Raw genomic sequence first — 13,159 nt, 5'->3', positions numbered from 1 at the left:
CAAGTAGTCTAATCACCCCCCCTCTAGACATACTTTCGATCCTACACTAAGCCTCCGAGTGAGAGGCTGGCTTGCCACTCGGTAGGATTTTCAAACGCTTAGGCGAAATGGGTTCGTAGCTAAGCCTCCGAGTGAGAGGCTGGCTCACCACTCAGTAGGAAATTATTTTTACAAACTTAGGCGAAATGGATTCGCAGCTAAGCCACCCACTGGGGGATTTCTCACGCAAACAAAAACAATAACAATCACTGGGAAAATTACAATGCTCTTGTCTTTGATAAATAAACTACAGAAGTTTTTCTTATTACATCTCATCCGAGTGAGGATTCAAGTATAAAAGGGGCGGAGCAGCTCCGCATTCGAGGCTCGTGGCTCATCAATCTGGCGATCGACATTATAAATGTGGTACGCTCCATTGTGGAGGACTCTGGTGACTATGAAGGGACCTTCCCAAGTAGGAGCGAGTTTGTGTGGTTTCTGTTGATCCACTCGGAGGACCAAGTATCCTTCTTGGAAGGCTCGACTCTTCACATTTCTGGTATGGAATCGATGCAAGTCTTGCTGATAGATGGTCAATCGGATCATGGCCATTTCTCTTTATTCTTCCAGGAGGTCGACTGCGTCCTGCCGGGCTTGTTCTGCTTCATCTTCAGAGTAGAGCTCGACTCGGGGTGCGTTGTGAAGCAGGTCACTCGGCAAAACTACTTCGGCTCCGTAGACCAGAAAGAATGGGGTTCTTCCAGTCGATCAGTTCGGGGTTGTCCTAAATCCCCAAAGAACTGATGGAAGCTCGTCGACCCATGCACCTGCTGCGTGCTTGAGATCGCGCATTAGTCGGGGTTTCAGTCCTTTGAGAATTAAGCCGTTTGCTCTTTTCGCTTGTCCATTCGACTGGGGGTGAGCGACTAAAGCATAGTCGACTCGTGTGCCTTGAGAGGCGCAAAAGGCTCTGAATTTGTTAGAATCGAAGTTTTACCCATTGTTAGTGATGATGTTGTGCGGAACTCCATATCTGAATATCAACTCTCTGATGAAACTGATAGCAGTGCAAGCATCAAGATTCTTGATAGGCTTAGCTTCAATCCATTTGGTGAACTTGTCGACTACTACTAGCACATGAGTGAAGCCGCTCCTGCCCGTTCTCAGCGGTCCAACCATGTCCAGTCCCCAAACAGCGAAGGGCCAGACGAGTGGAAAGGTTTTCAAGGCTGACGCGGGTCTGTGCGACATATTGGAGTAAAACTGACATCCTTCACATTTGTCGACTATCTTTTTTGCCATTTCATTCGCCCTTGGCCAGTAGAATCCCGCTCGGTATGCTTTAGCCACAATGGTCCGAGAGGATGCATGATGACCACAGGTCCCCGAGTGGATATCATCAAGGATTATCAGACCTTCTTCTGGTGTAATACACCTCTGACTGACTCCAGTCGTGCTTTCTCTATACAACTGTCCCTTTATGACTATAAAGGCCTTGGATCGACGGACGATCTGTCGAGCCTCTTCTTCATCCTCTGGGAGTTCTTTCCTTAGGATGTACGCGATGTACGGTACCGTCCAGTCGGGAGTGATGACCAGAACTTCCATGATCAGGTCGACCACAGCTGGAACTTCAACTTCAATCGGATCCGTGACATATTTTGGCTGTGGGGCTTCTTCAGTGAAGGGATCCTCCTGAACTGATGGTGTGTGGATGTGTTCCAAAAACACATTGCTGGGAATGGTTTCTCTTTTGGAACCTATTTTCGCCAAATCATCAGGTGCTTGATTTTTCAGTCGGGGGTATGTGATGAAGTTCTAACCCCTCGAATTTCTTCTCCAGCTTTCTCACCGCATTGCAATAACCAGTCATGACTAGACTTCTGACGTCCCACTCCTTCATCACTTGATTAACCACCAAATCTGAGTCGCCATAGACCATGAGGCGACAGACGCCGAGTGAAATGGCCATGCGCAACCCATATAAAAGTGCTTCATATTCTACTTCGTTATTGGAGGAATCAAAGTGGATTTGAAGAACATATCTGAGCTTATCTCCTCGGGGGAAGACCAATACTACCCCGGCACCGGAACCATTCAGCATTTTGGAACCGTCGAAGAACATGGTCCAATGCTCCGAGTGAACCTGAGTCGGCAGTTGTTGTTCAATCCACTCGACGACGAAATCTGCTATTGCTTGGGACTTGATAGCTTCCTTTGCCTCAAACTTGATATCTAGAGGAAGGAGTTCAATCACACATTTTGCCACTCGACCAGTTGCATCTCTGTTGTGCAGGATCTCTGACAATGGAGCGTCGCGGACGACTGTAATGGAATGATCAGAGAAGTAGTGAGCAACTTTCTTTGTGGTCATATAAATCCCATATACAAGCTTCTGATAATGAGGATATCTTTGCTTCGACGGGTACAAAACTTCAGAAACATAATATACTAGGCGCTGAACTTTGAAGGTTTTTCCTTCCTCTTCCCACTCGACCGTAAGTACCGTACTGACGACTTGTCCCGTGGCTGCAATGTAAATCAGCAAAGGCTCTTTGCTGATTGGGGCAGCAAGCACCGGCTGGGTGGAGAGCAGAGCTTTGAGCTCTGCAAACGCTGCATCAGCTTTAGGAGTCCACTCGAACTTGTCTGACTTCTTCATCAATCGGTAAAGAGGTAATGCCTTTTTGCCGAGACGAGAGATGAATCGACTTAAAGCGGCCAAGCAACCAGTAAGCTTCTGGACATCGTGCACTCGCACATGACGTTTCATCCGGAGTATAGTACTGACTTTTTCTGGATTGGTGTCGATTCCCCGTTCGGAAACGAGAAAACCGAGTAACTTTCCGCCAGGAACTCCGAATGTGCACTTTGATGGATTAAGCTTGATATCATACATCCCGAGGTTGGAAAAGGTTTCAGCAAGGTCAGTCAGTAGGTCGGAACCCTTCCGTGACTTGACCACAATATCATCCATGTATGCTTCCACATTCCGACTGATTTGAGTGAGAAAACACTTCTGAATCATCCTCATGAATGTGGCTCCGGCATTCTTGAGGCCGAATGGCATGGTAACATAACAAAAGCACCCGAATGGAGTGATGAAAGCTGCTTGCCACTCCGGAGTCGATCCTCATCTTCACCATTAGCGTACTTAGTGGCAATCTTCATCATCCGATTCAGAGACATGTCTCCGGTTCGACCGAATTTCAGATTCAGTTCTCTGTACTTGACACCTTCTTTGAAGGCACAGACTGCAGTTCCGTCAGGCACATTCTCTACCATGTGATGTAACGTGATCCATCTCTGGATGTAATCCCTCAAAGTTTCATTCGGCTTCTGCACGCAAGACCGCAGTTCCGTCGGCCCTGCCGGTCGCTTGCATGTTCCTTCAAATGTGGTGACAAACAGTCGGGCGAGATCTTCCCAAGTGTAAATGATGTTGGGTGCTAACTGATTCAGCCACGCTCTGGCCAAGCCCTCCAACATTAGAGGCAGGTGTCATGGCCACTTCATCATTGCCACCGCCAATCTGGACAGCCACTCGGTAGTCTTCAAGCCAAGTATCGGGCTTGGACTCACCAGTGAACTTACTGACTCCAGTCGCACACCTGAAGTTGGGAGGAATCACAGCGGCCCTGGTGGCTCTACTAAAGCACTCTGGCCCCGAAACATGTACTCTGCTGCTGGTAGGTGCATCTCTGTCATGACCTTCTCGGTGAGCTCTGTTCCTGTCGACCAAACCTTGAACGAGAATAGATCTCGCATCAAAGCCTGGTTCCCTGGGGTCGACTGGAATCCTTCGCCCAACACTATGAGGGCGCCTATCATCCTGCTGTCGAGGCACATACGATCCACTCCTCGGGAGAGGGGTGGGCACTCGATGTCGATCGTCACGATCGAATCGGTGATCATACTGCTCATGGTTCCCATACTGGTCACGCCGGTCCCCACGTCCCTCACGCCTCGGGGGCGATCTTGGGCTATGAGCCGACTAGACTATGTCTGCAGCAATGGATCTGCTATGAATCCTGTTCCGCGACTGAGAAACAGCGGAATTCTGGTCTCCTGCTGCCCGGAGTAACGCTCTGATCTGCTACAAGCCTCTGCCAGCCTCTGACTGGGAAGGCTGAATCGACTCTGCTATACGGGCTGCATCTGCTAAATTCTGAATCGGAGTTCGATATACCTGTGGGGGCGGAAAGAGCTGACGTCGACTGAAATTCTGGAACCCGTTGTCGCGCACGCTTGTCGAGTGCTCGCTGGAGGTTCTCCAGTCGAGTGCGCTCAGCCAAGTTTGCCAGGCGCGCGTCCTCCAAGGCACGAGCCTCGGGGGTTTCTCCAATGATAGGAGTGTGAAGTGCATCCATGTTCCGGCGACGAAGTTCTTCTCTTTGCAGCAACGTGAGAGGCTCGGGGAGATATTCCTCATGGGGATGCGACGGGTCGCCTCCACCTGCGCTTCCGTTGGTGCGGGGAAAACCGGGAGGACTGCGCGGTCCATCGACCATCAGAACCTCCGCCGCCGGATCACTGCTGTCACACTCGGATGCGGTCTCTACGGAGCCAGTCGACACGTCGAACAGACCATAGAGGGATTCATCGGGCTCGATCGCCGCGACTTGAGGGGTGGCCGACTGGCGTGCCACCGCGTGTCTCACCCACCGCTGAAGTATCGACCGACCGGAGCGCTTGTGCCGGCAGGAAACAGGGAGGGAGGACAACACAGGGGCCGACCAATAATGGGTCAACGGTTGCCGCAAGAGGACGCCGCAGACGCACGCACGAAAGTGCGTTGCCCCACGGACAGGGAGTGCATCCACATCGAGCGGAGCCTCCTGAAGCCCAGCGGAGTCGTCGATGAACGTGAGCGCGCCTAGACGGATCTCGCGGCCCTCCACCAAAACTCCGCCAGAAACCATGATGATTTGGATCGGAAAAGATCGCAACTCCTCCAACAAATCGCTAAGACACCTGCCCCACAGTGGGCGCCAACTGTCGTGGTTCTAAGTCTGACAGTAATGTAGGGGGGTAGGTATGGAGAGGCAAGATCTTAGCTATGGAGTAGTTGTAAGCACACGAGGTTTACAAGTTCAGGCCCTTCTCGGAGGAAGTAATAGCCTTACATCTCGGAGCCCGGAGGCGGTCGACTAGATTATGTGTGTATGAATCACAGGGGTGCGAACCCTTTACACTGAGGAGGGGGGTGGCTTATATAGAGTTCGCAAGACCCCTCCGGCCCTCAGTTATGCAGGGTTTTAAGTACATTAAGGTCGGGCGTTACTGGTAATGCCCCTAATAAAGTGCTATGATGACCATAAAAGCTACTTAATGACCGACAGTTAGCGCGCGGAGTGACTTTAGGTCTCCTGGCCGTCGAGTGGCTGGATCTTGGTCGAGTGATTGCTTCTTGGTCGAGTGTCTTCGATTCTGTCGAGTGAAACACCTCCAAGTCGATTGAAAGGTGATTTCTTCTAGAGATGTCCTTGGGTAGGGCAATTAGGACAGGTCTATGACCCTACCCTAGGTACATAGTTCATCAGTAGCCATCTCGAATTAAACGAGATCCTGATACAATGTTCATGCTCAAAGCTGGCACTAAATAACAATTGTTGAGGTTTAAAACTAATCCCGTAGGTAAATGTAGAGGTAGCGTGCCGACGGCGATCACATCGACCTTGGAACCATTCCGACGCGCATCATCACCTTGTCCTTCGCCAGTCTCCGCTTATTCTGCAGCTCCTGCTTTGAGTTACAAATGTGAGCAACCGCACCGGTATCAAATACCCAGGAGCTACTACGAGTACTGGTAAGGTACACATCAATTACATGTATATCACATATACCTTTAGTGTTGCCGGCCTTCTTGTCCGCTAAGTATTTCGGGTAGTTCCGCTTCCAGTGACCACTTCCCTTGCAATAAAAACACTCAGTCTCGGGCTTGGGTCCATTCTTTGGCTTCATCCCGGTAGCTTGCTTACCGGGTGCGGCAACTCCCTTGCCGTCCTTCTTGAAGTTCTTTTTACCCTTGCCTTTCTTGAACTTAGTGGTTTTATTCACCATCAACACTTGATGTTCCTTTTTTGATTTCCACCTCCGCTGATTTCAGCATTGAATATACCTCAGGAATGGTCTTTTCCATCCCCTGCATATTGAAGTTCATCACAAAACTCTTGTAGCTCGGTGGAAGCGACTGAAGGATTCTGTCAATGACCGCGTCATCCGGGAGATTAACTCCCAGCTGAGTCAAGCGGTTATGCAACCCAGACATTTTGAATACGTGCTCACTGACAGAACTGTTTTCCTCCATCTTACAACTGAAGAACGTGTCGGAGACTTCATATCTCTCGACCCGGGCATGAGCTTGAAAAACCATTTTCAGCTCTTCGAACATCTCATATGCTCCGTGTCTCTCAAAACGCTTTTGGAGTAAAGCATGCCGCACTAAACGAGGGAGTAATCATCAGCACGTGACTGCCAAGCGTTCATAACGTCTTGGTTCTCGGGATGGTTGCGTCACCTAGCGGTGCTTCTAGGACATAATCTTTCTTGGCAGCTATGAGGATGATCCTCAGGTTCCGGACCCAGTCTGTATAGTTGCTGCCATCGTCTTTCATCTTGGTTTTCTCTAGGAATGCGTTGAAGTTGAGGGCAACATTAGCGTGGGCCATTTGATCTACAAGACATAGTGTAAAGATTTTAGACTAAATTCATGATAATTAAGTTCATCTAGTCAAATTATTCAATGAACTCCCACTCAGATAGACATCCCTCCAGTCATCTAAGTGAAACATGATCCGAGTTAACTAGGTCGTGTCCGATCATCACGTGAGACGGACTAGTCAACATCGGTGAACATCTTCCTGTTGATCGTATCTTCTATACGACTCATGCTCGACCTTTCGGTCTTCCGTGTTCCGAGGCCATGTCTATACATGCTAGGCTCCTCAAGTCAACCTAAGTGTATTGCGTGTGTAAATCTGGCTTACACCCGTTGTATTCGAACGTTAGAAGCTATCACACCCGATCATCACGTGGTGCTTCGAAACAACGAACCTTCACAACGGTGCAAAGTTAGGGGGAACACTTTCTTGAAATTATTACGAGGGATCATCTTATTTAAGCTACCGTCGTTCTAAGCAAATAAGATGTAAAACATGATAAACATCACATGCAATCAAATATTGACATGATATGGCCAATATCATTTGCTCCTTTTGATCTCCATCTTCGGGGCTTCATGATCATCGTTGTCACCGGCATGACACCATGATCTCCATCATCATGATCTCCATCATCGTGTCTTCTTGAAGTTGTCTCGTCATATATTACTTCTACTACTATGGCTAACGCTTTAGCAATAAAGTAAAGTAATTACATGACGTTTATGTTGACACGCAGGTCATAAATAAATTAAGACAACTCCTATGGCTCCTGCCGGTTGTCATACTCATCGACATGCAAGTCGTGATTCCTATTACAAGAACATGATCAATCTCATACATCACATATATCATTCATCACATCCTTTTATCCATATCACATCACACGACACATGCTGCAAAAACAAGTTAGACGTCCTCTAATTGTTGTTGCAAGTTTTTACGTGGCTGCTATAGGTTTCTAGCAAGAACGTTTCTTACCTACGCCAAAACCACAACTTGATATGCCAATTTCTATTTACCCTTCATAAGGACCCTTTTCATCGAATCCGATCCGACTAAAGTGGGAGAGACAGACACCCGCCAGCCACCTTATGCAACTAGTGCATGTCAACCGGTGGAACTAGTCTCACGTAAGCGTACGTGTAAGGTCGGTCCGGGCCGCTTCATCCCACGATGCCGCCGAATCAAGATAAGACTAGTAACAGCAAGCAAATTGACAATATCCACGCCCACAACTGCTTTGTGTTCTACTCGTGCATAGAAACTACGAATAGACCTAGCTCATGATGCCACTGTTGGTGAACGTAGCTGAATTTTAAAATTTTATACGCATCACCAAGATCGATCTATGGAGTCTTCTAGCAACGAGGGAGAGGGGAGTGCATCTACATACCCATGTAGATCGCGCGCGGAAGCGTTCAAGAGAACGGGGTTGATGGAGTCGTACTCGTCGTGATCAAAATCACCGATGATCTAGCGCCGAACGGATGGCACCTCCGCGTTCAACACACGTACGGTTGGGAAGACGTCTCCTCCAACTTGATCCAGCACGGGGGAAGGAGAGGTTGATGAAGATCCAGCAGTACGACGGCGTGGTGGTGGAAGCAACGGTGATCTCGGTAGGGCTTCGCCAAGCTCAGGGAGAGGGAGGAGTGTCCCAAGAGGGAGAGGGAGACGCCAGGGGCTAGGGTGTGGCTGCCCTCCCTCCCCTCCCACTATTTATAGGACCCCTAGGGGGGCGCCGGCCCTAGGAGATGCCATCTCCAAGGGGGGGCGGCGGCCAAGGGGGGTGGAGTGCCCCCCAAGCCAAGTGGGGTGCCCCCACCCCTAGGGTTTCCAACCCTAGGCGCAGGGGAGGCCCATGGGGGGTGCACCAGCCCATCTGGGGCTGGTTCCCCTCCCACTTCAGCCCATGGGGCCCTCCGGGATAGGTGGCCCCACCCGGTGGACCCCCGGGACCCTTCCGGTGGTCCCGGTACAATACCGATTACCCCGAAAACCTTCCCGATGGCCGAAACTTGACTTCCTATATATAAATCTTCACCTACGAACCATTCCGGAACTCCTCGTGACGTCCGGGATCTCATCCGGGACTCCGAACAACTTTTGGGTTACCGTATACTAATATCTCAACAACCCTAGCGTCACCGTACCTTAAGTGTGTAGACCTTACGGGTTCGGGAGACACGCAAACATGACCGAGACGACTCTCCGGTCAATAACCAACAGCGGGATCTGGATACCCATGTTGGCTCCCACATGCTCCTCGATGATCTCATCGGATGAACCACGATGTTGAGGATTCGATCAATCCCGTATGAAATTCCCTTTGTCAATCGGTACGTTAATTGCCCGAGACTCGATCGTCGGTATCCCAATACCTCGTTCAATCTCGTTACCGGCAAGTCACTTTACTCGTACCGTAATGCATGATCCCGTGATCAACCACTTGGTCACATTGAGCTCATTATGATGATGCATTACCGAGTGGGCCCAGAGATACCTCTCCGTCGTACGGAGTGACAAATCCCAGTCTTGATTCGTGCCAACCCAAGAGACACTTTCGGAGATACCCGTAGTGTACCTTTATAGTCACCCAGTTATGTTGTGACGTTTGGCACACCCAAAGCACACCTACGGTATCCGGGAGTTGCACAATCTCATGGTCTAAGGAAATGATACTTGACATTCGGAAAAGCTATAGCAAACGAACTACACGATCTTTGAGCTATGCTTAGGATTGGGTCTTGTCCATCACATCATTCTCCTAATGATGTGATCCCGTTATCAATGGCATCCAATGTCCATAGTCAGGAAACCAGGACTATTTTTTGATCAACGAGCTAGTCAACTAGAGGCTCACTAGGGACGTGTTGTGGTCTATATATTCACACATGTATTACGGTTTCCGGATAACACAATTATAGCATGAATAATAGACAATTATCATGAACAAAGAAATATAATAATAACCATTTTATTATTGCCTCTAGGGCATATTTCCAATAGTTTTTGCCGTGACCCTCTCTACTCTTTTTCACATGCTATGCGGGTGAAATGATGATACCATGCCAAGTTTCAACATTTTCAGAGTTCATTTTGTAGTGATTTTCAATTTCACGGTCATTTAGCTCTCTAAACAAATCGGTAAATGACTGAAAAACAGCAAATGATGTCAGAATGTGTTGGAAATTGATGACATCATTTTGAATGCTGCATACTGAACGCAAAAGAAGTCGGGATTTCAAATAAGTTTAAAAAACATTGAAGTGCCCGTGTAACAGATGAGTTCTCGTCCGAAACCCTGATACTCCAAAAGACATTGTCTAGTTTGTACACGAAGTGCATCCAGTTTTTGTCGTGACCCTCTCTTTTCTTTCGCACATGCTATGCGGGTGAAATGATGATACCATGCCAAGTTTCAAAACTTTCATAGTTCTTTTTGTAGTGATTTTCAATTTCATGGTCATTTAGCTCTCTAAACAAATCAGTATATGACTGAAAATAGCAAATGATGTCAGAACGTGTTGCAAATTGATGACGTCGGTTTGAATGCTGCATACTGAACGCAAAAAATTTCTGGAGTTCAAATAAGTTTAAAAAACATTGAAGTGCACGTGTAACAGATGAGTTATCGTCTGAAATCCTGATACTCCGAAAGACATTGTCCAGTTTGTACATGAAGTTCGTCCAGTTTTTGCCGTGACCCTCTCTACTCTTTCGCACATGCTATGCGGGTGAAATGATGATACCATGCCAAGTTTTGACATTTTCAGATTTCATTTTGTAGTGATTTTCAGTTTCACGGTCATTTAGCTCTCTAAACAAATTGGTAAATGACTGAAAAACAACAAATGATGTCAGAACATGTTGGAAATTGATGACGTCGCTTTGAATGCTGCATACTGAACACAAAAAGTTCGGAGTTCAAATAAGTTATTAAAAATAAAAAAGAGGTGCAATTCTGGTTAATTAGCTTCAAGCCTTTCGGAATAGTGTAAGACTGCACTGCACATAGCTCCGTGCAATCTATGCTATTCCGAAAGGCATGAAGCTAAGCAATGTGCAGGTGAGCATTGCACCTCTCCTTCATCGTCTCTGCACTCACGGCTTATAAGCCGCTCATACTGCCTCTCTCTTTGCGAGGTGGGACTAAAAATCAGCTTACTAAGAAACTCTAGTACCGGTTCATGCCATGAACCGGTACTAAAGGTCTTCATGGGGGCCCCAGCCTGACCACAGCCTGACACAGCCTCATTAATACCGGTTTGTGGCATGAACCGATACTAAAGGTTGCCCACGAACCGGTACTAATGATGTCTGCCCGCCTAGCCGTTGGAACCGGCACTAATGAACACATTAGTGCCGACTCAAATTCAAACCGACACTAATGTGCTTCAAATTTGACCCTTTTTCTACTAGTGGAGGCGGATCTCGCAGGCGGAGCGGTAAGACTCGAGCAGCTTCACGTCCGGTGCAATAGTCCTACCGACAGCGAGCTATTCCTCCGCCTACTGGTGCTGCTGGAGGAGCTGGTGGTTGTAGGCGGCGTCGGCCTGCGCTTTTTCGAAACTGCTCCTCCCGCACAATGTCCATGTAATGGGCACGAGCCTTACTGATGGTCATGGTGCAATGCTTTGGGGAGGGTGGCACGAAAGAGGAAGAGGGTGGCACAGACGAGGAGGGTGCCGTCAGCTCATCGTCGGCCGCATCCTCCATTGGGGCGTCGTCATCCTCCGACAGCAATGGCGCCCATTTTCTTCTTGTGGTCCGTCGTAAGTCCGTCCGAGATAGCTTTGTAGCGTGAGAAAGCCATGGTGAGAGTGCCGCGGAGAGTAGAAAGGAATCGGAGTTGGGTGACTGCGGCTATGACCGATGCATCAGTTTATATAACAATGGTAATCGGTAGAGGGATAGACGGGTGGCGCGGAAGTATCTGCCTCGGCAACCGTGTGTCATTAAGGTGGGCAGTAGGCGGACGGACGGACAACCGTCCTGTCGTTTGAACACGGAGCAATCACCTGCATCAGTAAGCGGTATGGGCGACACTCTCTCGGCGGGCGCGCCGATTCAATGCCGGCGCTAGTGAGAGGTCACGTCCGCTCTGAACGGGGATGAATGCGGCATTGCCACTATGGAGCGCCGCTGAGCGTTTCAGACGGAAAAAGCGCGCAGGAGATGGAGGTGTTTTTGGTGGGCCAGGGCGGTCAGACACGGGCTTGGCAGCGATCCGAACGCACGTGATGCTCCCCCACCCCCCTCCCCCCCCCCCCCCCCCCCCCCTCCCCCCACCCCCCGCGTTTGTCTCTGGTTCATGAAATAAAACACGTCTGTACCGCTCAACGAACAAATATAAACCTGTGTTCGATGACACAACACTAGTACTTTATCCATTTCGGTTTATAAGACCCGCGCCACTACTACTCCAACCAAACGGAGCAAGCCAACATAGTGCCAAGTATTAGATGAATCTGTTCAATATTCCCTGGCGAAATAGATTAAGTACCTAGTAAACTGTGTACAGGTTAAAACTGTAGCCAAGTATCAGGATCAGAATTCAGTAGACTGGCCGATGGACAAAAAGCTGCTAGGCATCCATCATGACCTTGAACTCGTCGAAGCAAACAACTCCATCTCCATTCAGATCAAAACTGCGGATCATGGCGCGGCACTCCTCGATGCCCTGCTCGGACCCCAGCCTGGCGAGCATCCGCATCAGGCTCGCCGGCGTGATGCAGCCTTCTCCCTTCACCTCGTACATCGCGAACGCCTCCCTCAGCCCCCTGCACCGCTCCTCCTCCGCCTCTGTCTCCGGCCGCGCCAGCAGCTTGAGGAACTCCTCCTCATTCAGCAGCCGGTCGCCGTCGGCATCTGCCGATGCCACGAGCGCCTCGGCGTCCTCCACCGAAACGTCCTCGCCCAGCGCCGCCTTCATGCACTGCCGCAGCTCCGCCGCCGAGATCTTGCCGTCGGCGTCGCGGTCGAAGGAGGCGAACACGCTGCTGAAGCGCTCGGCTGTCGCGGCGTGCACCATCTTCGCCTGCTTGATTCAGTGATCACCTGAGATTAGTGGCTGTGGTAGCAGTGTGTGGCCGTGTGTTAATGTGCTGGGAGCCTGGGATTACTCGCTAGCTTTGCTGTTCTGGTGCTTGGCCTCTCAAGTGCCTATGCTTATGTGTATATATACAGGCGGCACAAGTACGTACTCCTACATACAAGCGTGCAGCTAGCTGGTTGTGTTGATCGGTTCAAGGCAAAATTATTGAAAGAATTGATGAAGCCAAGGAACTGGTCGGTTGACGGTGTCAATTCGTTTTCAGCCGTCGTCGAGCATGCATGGTCTTCTGTGACAGAATATTTGAAAGCTGAAAGTTGAACGAGCACATCGGGAGTATATAATGCATGCATGGATGGGCCTTTTGTGACAGAATATTCCAGGCAAGCCAAGCCAGCCAGGGACTTTCGTCGGCTGCTGCTAATATGTTATTCGGTGTCTACTCCCGAAGCCTTGACGT

At 49.4% G+C, this 13,159-nt stretch overlaps 1 protein-coding gene across 1 annotated transcript; it reads right to left on the bottom strand.

Moving 5' to 3' along the window:
• Positions 1-11,155: 11,155 nt before the first annotated feature.
• LOC123059424 (putative calcium-binding protein CML19) lies at positions 11,156-12,678 on the bottom strand. The gene is made up of 2 exons (XM_044482002.1): positions 12,250-12,678; positions 11,156-11,200 (listed from the first exon to the last, which is right to left on the bottom strand). The coding sequence occupies exons 1-2, from the start codon at positions 12,676-12,678 to the stop codon at positions 11,156-11,158; spliced, it is 474 nt and encodes a 157-aa protein (XP_044337937.1).
• Between the last annotated feature and the right edge of the window lie 481 nt (positions 12,679-13,159).

This window comes from Triticum aestivum, chromosome 3A, assembly GCF_018294505.1.
Source record: "Triticum aestivum cultivar Chinese Spring chromosome 3A, IWGSC CS RefSeq v2.1, whole genome shotgun sequence".
NCBI lineage: Eukaryota > Viridiplantae > Streptophyta > Magnoliopsida > Poales > Poaceae > Triticum > Triticum aestivum.
Note: the sequence above shows the minus strand (reverse complement) of the source record. Positions and strands in the feature narration are given on the sequence as shown.